Raw genomic sequence first — 14,545 nt, forward strand, 5'->3', positions numbered from 1 at the left:
GAGTTTTTAAAAATCTGTTTAAATTTTTTGTTTGTTTGTTTGTTTTAGGGCCATCTTCAGTGGTGCTCAGGACTTTCTCCTGGCTCTTTACTCAGGGATCACTCCTGGTGGGCTTGGGGCACCACACGGGCTGCCAGGATCAAACTCAGATCAGTTGCACCCAAAGTAAATGCCCCATCCTCTGTACTATTGCTCTAGCCTTGGAAAGAGTTTTAATGTGGAGTTTCTTAGGTATACTGTTGGCCAAATATTAGAGTAGAATGGTAATTCTTGAATTTCAGCATACATTATAATCAGCTGAAGGACAGACATTGCTGACTGTACTGCCAAGAGTTTCATACAGTATTTTTGATATTGCAAAGGAGAACTAGATTCATTTTTCTAATGGTTAGATAATGACATCTGTAAATAAGTATAAATACTAATAGTTACAAGATAAATATCTCTACATAAATATAGCTTTCAGTATAGATGCCCGTGTAAACACAAAAGGGAGCAGCAACTCTATTTCTCCTACTGCCCATGTTCGGTAGTCTCGGGCCAGTTCGGTAGTCTTCCCCCACCCTGGGAAGGTCGATGGTGATGGGCAGACGAAGGAAGGAACAAGGGCCAAGTTGGTTGGTGCCAGTTGCAGTTTATTCCACTCTGCTCTCCATTCTCCTCTGATTCTCCTCCTGCTTCTTCCTCCCCCATGCTACTTCATTCTCCTCCTCCATCCCTCTTCATTCTCCTTCTGGCTATGGAATCTGGATTCCCTAGCCCATTCTTACAGTCTATTTAAATCCCCCATCATGAGGGGCTGGGGTAACAATTACACATAGGTATCATCATACAATCAGTGAATGTAGGTCCTTCCCTCAGGGGAAGCTACTTCCAGGACAGATTCTTACCCAGCAAGATGACTAGCCTAAAGGCAAATGTGGGTGTATTTCTCCTCTCCTTAGTCCAGCAAACACATTTTGCATGTACACAGTAAAGGTAAAGGCCCTCCCGTTGATCGTCGATTTGCTCGAGCGGGCCCAGTAATGTCTCCATTGGAGACTTTGTTGTTACTGTGTTTGGCATATCGAATACTCTCGGTAGCTTGCCGGGATCTCCGAGAGGGGCGGAGGAATCGAACTGGGATCGGCCATGTTGGCCGCTTGTAAGGCAATCGCCCTACCGCTGTGCTATCGCTCCAGCCCAGTAAGAGATTCATTAAGCTTAGAGAATTGCTCTCCTGGGGCCATCTTGATCTCAGATTACAGTGCTCAGGCCAGATTAGTTTTTTCTATCCCTAGCAGGATCCTAATCTCGTCATTACTTTTTGGATCTTGACAGCATTTGTCCATGACCAAGCTCTCAACTTATAGTTGAGTATTGTGGTGCTTTGACCTGGCCCATTTCGATGTCAGGGTAGCTCACAGCTTGCCCTGGGTCTATTCAGTCCCTTGTTGGGACCCTGCTTTCGGGGTGCTAGGAACTAAGGGCAGCTGAGCCTTAAATCAAGAAAGCAGATGCCCCAGAGTGAATAATATTCGAAGCCAATTAAGCTCCAAGTTACAAAAGCACAATAACTGTCTTCCTGTGTCTATACAAAAGTAAACTATTCAAAAGATGTAATGAGAGGAGAAAAGTAATATTTCACTCATACATATAAAATCATAGATTTCTGAGCAATCTGACCTTCCAAGTTAACAGATTCTGATTAGGGAAAAAGGTGATAGACCAGTTGTGGTAGGAAGCAGAGAGAGGAGTTTACAGATAAACACAGTGGAAGGAAGTGCTCCGATCACAGGAGCACTGTGATAAACCTAAGTTCCCTGTGGCAAGGGAAACGGGACATACCAATGTTATCCTGAAAATGTTTAGAGCTACATTCCAATAAATACAGAGGAATGGAGGTGCTTCAGGAGCACTGTGATGGGTATCACCCTAAAAAACTTAAGCTCCCTGTGGCAGAGGAGAATGGGCATACCAATGTTATCCTACAGATGCCTATACAATATATGCTATTAGCTGTGAGTTTTTCGTGTGTCCTTTATCAGTTGAATTTTGTCTCTTTCAAGTGTGTTGAATTACATTAAATTACAGTAATTTGACTTCTTATTGTCAAAAATTGTTAATTTTACAGAAGCAGAGATTGATATTCGTTTGAGAGAGGAATTTTCTAAAATGTGTTTTGAAACATTGCTCCAGTTTTCCTTCAGTAATAAAGTTACAACACCTCAAGAAGGTTACATCTCACGAATGGCACTCTCGGTACTTTTAAAGAGGTCTCAAGATGTGCTACACCGCTATATAGAGGATGAAAGATTAAGTGGCAAATGCCCTCTTCCAAGGTATATATTTTATTTTATTAAAGGAAAAAACATTGTGATTTCATAGCTATTGATAATTTAAACAGCTTTGAAAATGAAATGTTTTCATAAATGATAAGAACTTAATCTAAGATTTATTTATCCCATACTATGTGAGTATTCAAGTTTGAATTCTCTTTTTTGGGTGAGCCTCCCAAGCTGTGCTCAGGGGGCCTAGAGACTACTTCAGCTGATAGCAGCACAGTGCGCTGGCAGTTGAGGGGTCTGTGAATGTGGCATTAGTGAGGCATGGAGCTCCCAGGGCCACTCTAGCATTGTTTGGGAGCCCCAGGGATATCCCAAGCAGTGCCCAGTGGGTCAGGGAGTGCTGGGAATTGGACCCAGGTCTTGCCTGCACCATGATCCCTATCCTATCTCTCTGGCTTCCCCAGATATTAGAATGGTCACAAATATTTAGAGATAGTGACTTTACATCTCTAATACTAATGAAATGGGGTCTATATGATAATTTAGATAATTATATATATATATATATATATATATACACACACACAGAAATAACTGGTGTTAGTAATTTAGTTAAGGCATAATGGAAAATCAGTTCATCAAGATTTATCTCTGAAGTATATGCAGATGCAGAATACTGATCAACTTGCCATATTTATACTATTTTTTAGTAATTAGATTTTAATGTATGATACTGAAAGCAACTTTTCTTCTAAAAAATGTTTTTAAATCATAGTTTCCCAAACTTATTTGTCCTACTACTCACTTTTCAGAAAATAAAAGTCATTCAGTGGCCCCTGTAATTCTACCCCATCCCACCCCACCTGCACCCACCACCTCTGGGAAAATGGGGGGTTCAGAGGGTGGGACTTTTGTTGGAAATTTAAAAGCATTTTTTAATTATTATTGTTGAATCACCGTGAGATACAGTTACAAGTTTTCATGTTTGAGTTTCAGTCACAATTCAAACAGCTCATCCCTCCACCAGTGCACATTCTCTACCACCAGTGTCCCCAGTATACACTCCCCTTTCCCATCCTCCCTCTGCCTTCATGGCAGATATGATTCCCCATAATCTCTCTCTACTTTGGGGCATTATGGTTTGCAAGACAGACACTAAGAGGTTATCATATTTGGTCCTCTATCAACTTTCAGCAAACATCTCCCATCCTGAACAATTCCTCCAACCATCATTGACTTAGTGATCCCTTCTCTATCCCAGCTGCCTTTTCCCCCAGCTCATGAGACAGGCTTTCAACAATGGGGCAAAATTTCTGGCCCTTGTGTCTGCTGTCCTTGGGCGTCATGTTATGTTGTTTTATACTCCATAAATGAGTGCAGTCCTTCTATGTCTGTCCCTCTCTTTCTGACTCATTTCACTTAGCATGGTACTCTCCATGTTCATCATAAGCAAATTTCATGACTTCATCTCTCCTAACAGCTGCATAGTATTCCATTGTGTAGATGTACCAAAGTTTCTTTAACCGATCATTTATTCTCAGGCACTCAGGTTATTCTTAGATTCTGGCTATTGTGAACAGTGAACATATAGGTGCAGATGTCATTTCTACTGTGCTTTTTTGCGTTCTGGGGATTTATTCCCAGAAGTGGCATTGCGGAGTCATATGGAAGCTCAATTTCTAGTTGTTGAAGGACTGTCCATATTGTTTTACAGAAAGGCTGAACCAGTTGGCATTCCCACCAACAGTGAAAGAGCATCCCTTTTCCCCCACATCCATACCAGCACTGGTTGCTTTTGTTCTTTTGAATGTGTGCCAGTCTCCGTGGCATGAGATGATATCTCATTGTTATTTTGATTTACATCTCCCAGATGACTAGCAGTGTGGACCATTTGTTTTTCTTTCTTGAGGAAGCTTCTATTCATTTCTTCTTCCCATTTTTTGATGGGGTTGGAGGTTTTTTTCTTGTACAATCATGCTAGTGTTTTGTATATCCTGTATATTTATCCCTTATCAGATGGGTATTGGGTAAATATTCTTTCCCATTCTGTGGGCTCTCTGAATTTTGGTCACTGTTTCTTTTGATGCGCAGAAGCTTCTTAGTTTGATGTAGTCCCATTTGTTTGTGTTTGTTTTCACTTGCTTGGTCAGTGATGTCTCATCTTTTAAGATGCTTTTAGCTTTAATATCATAGAGGCTTCTGCCTACATTTTCCTCCATGTACCTTATGGATTCATGTCTGATATTGAGGCTTTTAATCCACTTTTATGTAACTTTTGTGCCTGGTGTTAGAGGTCAGAGTTCATTTTTTGCAGGTAGCTATCCAGTTTTCCCAGCACCACTTGTTGAAGAGGCTTTCCTTGTTCCACTTCACATTTCTTGCTCCTTTTTCAAGGATTAAGTGTATATTTGAGAGTCTGTGGCAGAATGTCCAACTCTGTTCCATTGGTCTGCGGGTCTGTTTCTAGCCCAGTACCATACTCTTTTAATTACTGCTGCTTAGTAGTGCAGTTTGAAGTTGGGGAAGGTGGTGCGATTCTTTTTCCCAAGGATTGCTTTAGCTATTCATGGGAGTTTATTGTTCCAAGCATATATTATTTTTAAAGTTTTTATTTTAAGGCACTATAGGAAGTATAGTATAATTAATTATACTTAGATTACTTCCTTCCTTTTTAAATTGATAACTTTATTAAGAGTCTGTATTTTATTCATGCACTAAAGTACATGTTCACAAAATAGTTTTTTAATAAAAATTTTGAAGTACATTTTATTGTCTTTAATATTTTTTCAAGTGTTTTTATTTGTCTTAAAATCTTTATGGAAATAATTTCCCATCTCTTTTTTTAGGCAACAAGTAACAGAAATCATATTTGTTTTAAAAGCAGTTAGTACTCTCATTGATTCACTTAAGAAAACTCAGCCTGAGAATGGTAAGTGCTTAGAAACACAATTATCCTGAACTCATATATTTATATTCTATTTGTGAAGTACCTTGTATTATTGTTAAGTTAATTAAATTTTAGGAACATAACAGTGATTATGTTTTTCTTCCCAGTCCTTAGGACAGCAAAACATCAAATCCACTAGGAGGTCAATTAAGTAAAATTAATATATATGTTTTATCTTCTTTAAGTTAAATATTTTAGCCGATATTTTTTAGCAAACTAATAGGTCAATTAAGTAAAATTAGTATGAAGATTTTATCTCCATTAAGTTAAGTATTTTAGCTGATATTTTTTAGTAAATTGGTCTGAATTTGGTATTCTAGGACAATTCATATTTTATATGTTTTTTTAAAAAATCACTGACAGAGGAGAGAGCTTCCTGTTTTGTAAGTAAAGTAAGTAAAGGCCCTCCCGTTGATCGTCGATTTGCTCGAGCGGGCCCAGTAACGTCTCCATTGGAGACTTTGTTGTTACTGTGTCTGGCATATCGAATACTCTCGGTAGCTTGCCGGGCTCTCCGAGAGGGGCGGAGGAATCGAACTCGGGTCGGCCATGTTGGCTGCATGCAAGGCAGACGCCCTACCCGCTGCGCTCTTATTTAGAGCTTAGATGCACACTGTGTAAATAACTCTGAATTACTTTTATAGCCCTTCTTTATTTGTTATCCCCTTCTATTTTTCATTTCTACCTACCCATCCATTTTCTCTCCCAGCCCTCTTTTGGTTTCTGGGTCATACATGGTGATGCTTAGGGGGCTACTGCTGGTCCAGTGCTCAGATGTCACTCACATACACTTCAGCCTTTGAGCCACCTTCCCAGTCTTTCTTCTTGACCTTACTGCTGGAAATGATTTTTCCAAAAGTGCAGCTTTGATCATTCATTTTCACATCCTTGTAAAGGAAAAAAAAAGGTTTTTAACTTTTTTTTTTACCATTATATACCAGTTGCAAAGAATGCTACAATATTATTCCATTCTCTTCAGTCCTGTGAGACTTCCTATACACTTCTTTCCTACCAGACAAAAATTCTCAATCTACACAAACATTCCTAGTTCTTTGCTTATTGCTTCATTCTCTTGCACACATCTGCCCTTTTCAGATACAACTTGATGACCTCAAATAAGCAGTTACTTCATCAGCAAGATGGGTTTATTCATAATCAAAAAAAATAAACAATTGTGTCACTAAACATTCTGTTTCAGCTGACATTTTATATACAAGAGTTTGTTGAAGAGAAAAGAAGTATTTTGATTTACATAGTGATATAATCACCTTATCAGAATGGCACTTTGAGCCTTTTTTTATATAGCTTTCGCTTTTTCCAAGAAGAAAATTTAAAAAAAGAGAGATTTCTAATGTCTAATAAATTAAAGAATATTTTTTTTTATAATTTGTAAATACATATTTTTCTGTTGTTAAAATTCATCCCATTGGTACTTTGGCCTCAAAAAAGAATATTACAAATATTACGAGACTGTAGATTTGTATTTATTTAATCAAAAGATAGGGGTGGAATTCCTAACAGAAGTCTTGGAGCATTGACCTAAATTCCTCCCATCAAGTTCAAATTTATCATAGCACAGTGGGTAGGGCATTTGTCTTGCAGCAGCCGACCAAGGTTCAATTCCCAGCATCTCATATGGTCCCCTGAGCACTGTCAGGGGCAATGTGAGTGCAGAGCCAGGAGTGACCTCTGTGCATTGCAGGGTGTGACCCAAAAAGCCAAGAAAAAAACATTATATTATCCTGGGGAAAAAGTGTTCTGATTGACTTTTAGAGATGAAAGCACTGACTTCCTAGAGACCAGTAAAAATCTTTTCAGATCACGTGGTAGAATTTGTTTCTTAAAATTATTTTCAAGGCCCACACATGTGTTAGCAGCCCACACACATAGTGCCCCAGCACATGTCACCTGCACCTTCCCTCTTGAGATGTGTACTTTTATACTTCAATACTGGGATGTGTACCAGGGCCCTCTCTCTCTCTCTCCACTCTAGAGAAGCCCTCATTCTCTCTTCAGTGCATCTCTCGCTCCCCCCGCCCCCACCTCAGCTTTCAACTAAAACCTGTTTTTACTTCAGAAAAATTGTATTATACAATTGTATTATACAATCGGCTTAGGTTCGATTCCTCTACCCCTCTTGGAGAGCCCGGCAAGCTACCAAGGGTATCTCACCCACACGGCACAGCCTGGCAAGCTACCCATGACGTATTCGATATGTCAGACACAATAATAACAAGTCTCACAATGGAGATGTTACTGGGCCCGCTCGAGCAAATCAATGAACAACGGGAGGACAGTGACAGTGACAGTGACAGTGACAGTGACAATGTTTACAAACATTTTAACAGAGTTTATATTATATCACTAGGCACATAAAGAAAAATGTAAGTTAAATGTTACCATAAATGATGCCCAATATTTAATGTATTAGAAAAGTATAATAAGCTTCATTAAGAAAAAGAAAGGGCTTGGAAAGAGTGTGGTGGATAAAGCACTTGCATTGCACATGACTGCCTCAGTTAACTCACCAGCATCCCATATGGTACCCTGACCATTGCTAGGAGTAATTTCTGAGTGCAGGAGTAAGTCCTAAGCACTTGTGTTTATATATGGTGTATTACATTGAATGATTTCATCCTTGTATTTAGTCAAGTATCTACTTGACTATATCCTTGTATCTACTATATATATAGTATGTCACTGTCCTCCCCTTGTTCATCAATTTGCTCGAGCGGACCCAGTAAACATTGTGAGACTTGTTACTGTGTTTGGCATATCGAATACGTCAAGGGGAGCTTGCCAGGCTCTGCCGTGCGGGCGAGATCCTCTCGGTAGCTTGCCGGGCTCTCCGAGAGGGGCGGAGGAATCGAACTCGGGTCAGCCGTGGTGGCTGCGTGCAAGGCAAACTCCCTACCCGCTGTGCTATCACTCCAGCCCGTATATAGTATATATTATGTAGCTATATATACTATTTTCTTTGTATCACTCTCGTCCTGACCCTAAATTATTTATTTTTGTTAAGGTACCCTAGTTTACAAAGTTGTTGGCAATAGAGTTTCAAGCATACAATATTCCAGTTCCAGTTTGAATACTAGTATCTGCATCCCTCCAATAATGACTCCAGGTTCTTTTGTTTTTCCTTTTTGATTTTTGGGTTACATCCAGAGATGCACAGGGGTTACTCCTGGCTCTACACTCAGAAATTACTCCTGGTGGTGCTGGGGATGCTGGGAATCAAACCTGGGTCAGCCGCGTGCAAGGCAAACACCCTACCCACTGTGTGATCGCTCCAGCCCCTGACTCCAGGTTCTGAACCTCCCACTAGCCAACTTGTTTCATTGACAGACACATTTTTACGTTTGATTATTGTAGTTTGTCTCTAGTGCTTTAGATATAGATACCTTCCCTTCATATCCAGACAAGTCCAGGGCCCCTGACCTTTGCTTCAAAGCTACCTCCTATCCTCCTTTTTGCTTTCCCCTTTATTTCTCACCTTCCCTGGTGTTTTCATTTCTGTCACCTATAGCTAGGGGTTTGCCCATCTTTGATACCCCTCCATTCCCTGGTCATGTCATTCTGTATACTACAGAATTGTAAGAATATCTGATATTTGTCTTTGTCCTTCTTACTTCACATACCATGAATTACAGGGGCAGAAGAGCTAGTAGAGTAGGTGAGGTGCTTTCCTTGCACATGCTGACCTGGGCTCATGCTCCAGAACTCCAAGCCCATCAGGAGTTCTCTCTGAGCTCAGAACCGGGAGAAAACCCTGAGCACCTCTGGGTGTGGCCAAAAAAAGAAAAAAGAAAAAGAAAGAAATTATTTGAGAAATTCATGCCTCTGTTTTACAGCAGAAGAAATTTAAGAAAAATAATATATGACCTGAACCCCCAGTGATACATTATTTCAGAAAGACTTTAGATACTTTGCATTGGGTAAACTGGAATAAGAAATAGAATTAAAGCTCCTTAGGCTTAGTTTAGTATTATTTTATTTTTACTATACTGCCTTCCAGATTTGAGACTTGTTCATGAATTGTTATACACAGACTGTCTTATGAAAAATCTTTTAAAGGGACTTATTGCACATTGTACTCTTAGCATAGTGCACAGTATTGAGGGACAATAGAAATGTTATAAGTGATCTCAAAATATATGAAAATTGCAGACTAATTGGGATATATTCTTTTGCCCATTGACCAATAACATTCCATGTACCAGTTTGTTCATGATCGTGGTAAAGAAGGCAGATCTGTTCCTACCAGCTATATTTTAAGTCTAGTGATGTACATTAAAAATTAGCAAACAGGGGCTGGAACGATAGCACAGCAGGTAGAGCGTTTGCTTTGCATGTGGCTGACCTGGGTTTGATTCCCAGCATCCCATATGGTCCCCTGAGCACTGCCAAGAGTAATTCCTGAGTGCAGAGCCGGGAGTAAGCCCCGTGCATCACCAGATGTGACCCAAAAAGAAAAAAAAAGTTAGTGAACAGTGTAGAGTTTACTGGGTAGAATGATCTTTTATAATTAAAATCCATATAAGGGTTATTACTGCAAAAATTTCTTAAAATGATCTTAGTGTATAACTGAATAAAAATTGAATAAATTTTTATTTCATGAAGTTTTTATTTTATATAGTGAATAAAAAATCAATATACTCCTGGCTATTAAATGGAAAATGACAAAAGTCTGCCGTATTTTAACTTTGTTAGCTTCAAAGATTTTGACAAATTGAAGAAGTCTTTAAAATGTAATTTACCAAATTTGTTGATATTTATGACTGCACATTTACCATGTATTCTTTTCTTATACGTTCTTTAATACTGAGGAAATACTTAAAAGATTAAAAAAGAAAGCTACAAGCTTGTGGGAATTCTGTTTTCAAAATTTTTTCTTTGCATTATGTTTAAAGGGGTGTGTTTATGTTAACAGAATAATCTGCTATTTATGTCCACACTTTTTTGATGTTTTATATTTTTTGCATTGCAGTTGATGGAAATACTTGGGCACAAGTAATTGCCTTATACCCAACTTTAGTAGAGTGCATCACCTGCTCATCTTCAGAAGTCTGCTCTGCGCTTAAAGAGGCATTAGTTCCCTTTAAAGATTTCATGCAGCCACCAGCATCCAAAGTTCAAAATGGAGAATCTTGACCATCTACAATAAATTTAAAGAAGAAAAATATCTAAAGAATGTTTGCTCCAAAGTGAGTCTTAGTGAGGACATTTCTTATGACAAATGATTCTTGGCAGCTCTTGTTGGCCTCCTTTAAATTGTACTTATCTAAGTTCAGTAATTCATGTTGTAAGATTACACATCAACGAAGCCTCCTGAATGAGTAGCAGTTCAAGTCTTTAATAAATGGAACTGATGGAAGAGAGAGTTAATATCCCAACATACCTGCTGTCACGTCTTCAATTGGTGATTTAAAAGTGAGCTTATGTACAGTTTGTGGTGTACGTGTTAAAGATGTACTTTTTAAAAAGAAAGAAAAGAGATTTCATTCAGTCAGATTTGTTAGGCTGGTGTTTTTGCACCCTTTTTCAAGTACAAAATTGTACTAAAATTTTATGCAAGATGGTACTGTAACATTCCATATTATCAATAACCAGCCTTTGTAAACAAAGGGAACTGATATACTTGTGTGTATAATAAATGGTACAGTTCTGTAAAAATAGTCGCACTTATTATTTAAGATTTTTAAATATTGATGATGTTGAATGCTTGAAGCTGTATTTATTATTAATGCAAAATTGTTTGCTTACATTTTCACTTATAATTTGTCTTCTTAATTGGCAGATAGGCTCACCATATGATCATGCCGTTTAGCTGAATGCTTAATTTAAATGTATTTACTAGTGACTATTAAACATCTTATAAGAAAGGTCATGTGAACACAGCAGCAATAGCTTATAATTTGCTGATTTTGCAACTTTGAAGTGTAGGCTATTAACTTAAACATTGAGATATATTGTAGCACTATGACTCCACTATACCTCATTTCTTTAAATATCTTTCCCAGCTTTCACATAAGTGTGTCTGTTTTTATATTTGCTGTCTGGATTTTAAAGACTTTTCATATTTTATATTTCTACCAAATCCTCCCCCACCCCACACTGACTAGCCATATTTATCACTGTATGAATTACAACCCAGGCAAGATGATTTAAGATTTCCTAAAAATTTTGCCTATGAGGTTTTGTTCATTTTAGTGCTTCATTTTGTAATGTTTTCTCCAGAAGAAAAATAACTATACTAACCCACAAATATAAAATGTGTCTGTATTCTAAAATAATGAAAAGTGTATTTTTGGAGATAGTGAAGCATTCAGAAGTACAGTAAACTTTGTCATGGAGTAAAATGCTAATTTTGTTTCATTTCCTACCCTAGTGAAGATGAAATGTGCTCTTGAGTACTTTAGCTTAATTGTTTCATAAAAAAACTGACAAAGCTCGCTATATTCTTTTTTGTTTAATGGATTCTGGTATCTTTTTTTCTTTTGAGTTGAATTTTTATAGTCATTTATGTGAAGATTTAAGGATGTTTAATTACTGTTCATAAGAAATCATCATTTCAGTATTATTTTAGAGTGCTGGGATGCCTTTTAACATCATTTATAATTTCAGTCTTTGCAGAACAATTGTGAAACTATGAGAAGATACTAGAATTGAGTAGTGAATGAACTATACTGTTGAGGCCATTATAATTGTGTAGTTATTTATTTTGCACTACTCTACTACTCTGTAAACATGTAAGACTTTTTTGAGATGATATTATTTTTATTCACATAAATTAATGAATTTATACTTTATAATTTTGTCCAAAATTAAGGTAAAATATGCTATTACATAGATTCTATCTTCAGCATTTTCCTTAAACTTGTGAAAAAAATTTTCAGACTGTGTATTAAGTTTATTTTGAGCATATCAGATTGTGGGTTAGAAAAAAAATTGCATATCACTGAATAACATTGAAGTAGAATAACAGGGGTAGTATACCAGTTTGGTAACATGTCAAAAATACTGCTATGAATTTACACAGAGTGAAACTATAATCTATTTTTGAAAAGTAACATGAATTACAATCAAATAATTGTTCTCCATTGAAAGTTAAATGAGTCAAGGGTATGCGACATATATTTATATAAAAGAGGCAGTTTTTAGCTAATAATGTATCAGCTTTCAGTTGCAGGATCAAAGAAAATTTGGTGAATATGTTCATACAGTACAATATGATAATCAATGCCAGGCTTATTGATGAGCAGTGTGGGCTGCCCCTGTGCTGGTATAATTCGATAGGATTTTCCTCTTAGGATATATCTTACCACCCATACAAGTCACTAGCAACAACTCCTTTTCTTGAGCCAAGCATTCCTCTAGGCTTCATCTTCTAAAAGACACTAACCCTGGAGAGGTAGCACATTCCCCTTGTCTTGGTGATATGAATTGGGTTCTTTGGTGACTGGAAGAATTGTTCTATTCAAGATGACCAAGATGACTTAGAAATTTAGGACATCCAGAAAACTGATTCAGAATACTCTCAAAACTGAGACTGTCTTACTGAATTATCTAAACTTTTTTTTTTCTTCTTCTTCTTCTTTTTGGTATCTAAACTTTTTTTCTTCTTCTTCTTCTTTTTGGGTCAATCACCCTGCGATGCTTGGGGATTACTCCTGATGGTGTTTGGAAGACCATATGGGACGCTGGGAATCGAACCTGGGTCAGTCCTATCTGCTGTACTATCACTCCGGCCCCTCTAAACTACTTTTTATCCTTGAAACACCTATTATGATGTCCTTTGGAATGGAGATTGTAAATACAATGGGCTTTAAGCTTCTCATTACATTTTTTGTCACTGACAGTGCCTATGTTATATAGATTGTTGGACAATACGCTTATGCCAATTGTTTTCTTACTCATTTTTTTCTGTAAAAGAAACACTATAAAAAAGCTAACTAGGGGATGGAGCAACTGTACGTGAGTTAGGCACTTGCCTTGTCCTCAGACAACCCTGGTTTGATTCCTAACATTGCATGTGGTCCCCAAGCACCAGAGCACCACTGGGTGTCGCCCCAAAACAAAACAAGGAAAAAAACTGACTAATTTTCAACGTGAATAGCTTCCATTTTAATTTCCTATAATTCTCCTACTGCCAAGAAGGAAGTGAATATTTTGTAGTATCTTATTTAGTATTTCTTTGTAACTAGTGTTAAAGTCTTATTTGCTTTGTAGTTTACCTTTTGAACATCACTTTCTTATTTGGAGCCTGTTGCCAAAAGGAAACAATGAAAAAGAAATCTCATCATTTCTCTCATTTTCATTTTTTATTATATTAACAGTTACATAGGTTTTCCACTAAATGAGTACTAATTGAACTCTGGCTATGATCTTTAAATTAAGTAGAACCAGAAGAAAAAGATGAACAATTTAGCATAGATATATTTCACCCTGAAGGATAACATGTACTTAGATTCTGTAGCAGGTCAATAATAAGTTGATTATTTACCTTTTCCAAATGTAACCTTGTGAGTATTCCATTTACTGTCACTATTCAGTACCCTAAGTCTAGGTAACCATTGGCCCAAAAGGTCAGTTAACAAGCTGAGGTTGAAATAGCATAAATTGCTGAATATAGTAAAAGCGACCCTGAAGTATTGAGGTTGTCTTATACTTGTATGAATAAAAGACTATAGTTATTATTTGATGATCAATGTATTTTCCCAAAATATAGAATAAATCACATGGGTAACTAAATCTTCAAGAGGGTTAAAATCTGTCTAGACAACACAAAGTGCTTTTCAGGAGCCCACTTGCCAGTGATTGCTATAGAAACTGATAGTGGAGATTTAGAAGTTCCTTGTTACAAATCAGTGCTCAGGACCTCAAAATATATGGATTATATATATATATGTATATATATGTATATATGTATATAAAAATACCTCAGGTTTGGACAGAATGGTCTTAAGAAATCATTGTCAGCAGCATAGTGTGTTCTTTACATTTAGGTTTGGTATTTTAAATTGGCAGAAACACTGATCTTATGTAACAATATTATGCTCAGTGTTGTTTTTGTATTTATACTAGTAGAGTGAATTTTGCTCTTTTTGAAAATTTGCCATTCATGATAAGAATGGAAGTTCATTTACTTGATGAGTTACCAATATGTATTTTATGGGAAAGCAGTTTTTAATATTTCAGAGTCACTTGATTAAAATTTTCTATCTTTGCAAAGTTAGACTAGTCTTTCAATTTGAATTTATTTTTATAAATTAGGAGGGAAAGGTTTAATGTCTGAGTTCTCTTTTGTTTTGTTATCTGGGCCACACCCAGC

General features: G+C 37.1%; 1 protein-coding gene across 2 annotated transcripts in view; it reads left to right on the plus strand.

Annotated features, from left to right (window-relative positions):
* Window positions 1-10,978, plus strand: part of MON2 (MON2 homolog, regulator of endosome-to-Golgi trafficking) — a 124,959-nt gene extending 113,981 nt beyond the window's left edge. For both annotated transcript variants that reach the window (XM_056117559.1, XM_056117558.1), the window contains 3 exons: window positions 2,114-2,321; window positions 5,114-5,196; window positions 10,202-10,978. In XM_056117559.1, coding sequence (XP_055973534.1) covers window positions 2,114-2,321; window positions 5,114-5,196; window positions 10,202-10,365 — 455 coding nt within the window. In that variant the 3' untranslated portion in view covers window positions 10,366-10,978. The remainder of the gene's footprint in view (window positions 1-2,113; window positions 2,322-5,113; window positions 5,197-10,201) is intronic.
* The last annotated feature ends 3,567 nt before the right edge of the window (window positions 10,979-14,545 follow it).

This window comes from Sorex fumeus, unplaced genomic scaffold (genome assembly GCF_029834395.1).
Source record: "Sorex fumeus unplaced genomic scaffold, SorFum_2.1 ptg000035l, whole genome shotgun sequence".
NCBI lineage: Eukaryota > Metazoa > Chordata > Mammalia > Eulipotyphla > Soricidae > Sorex > Sorex fumeus.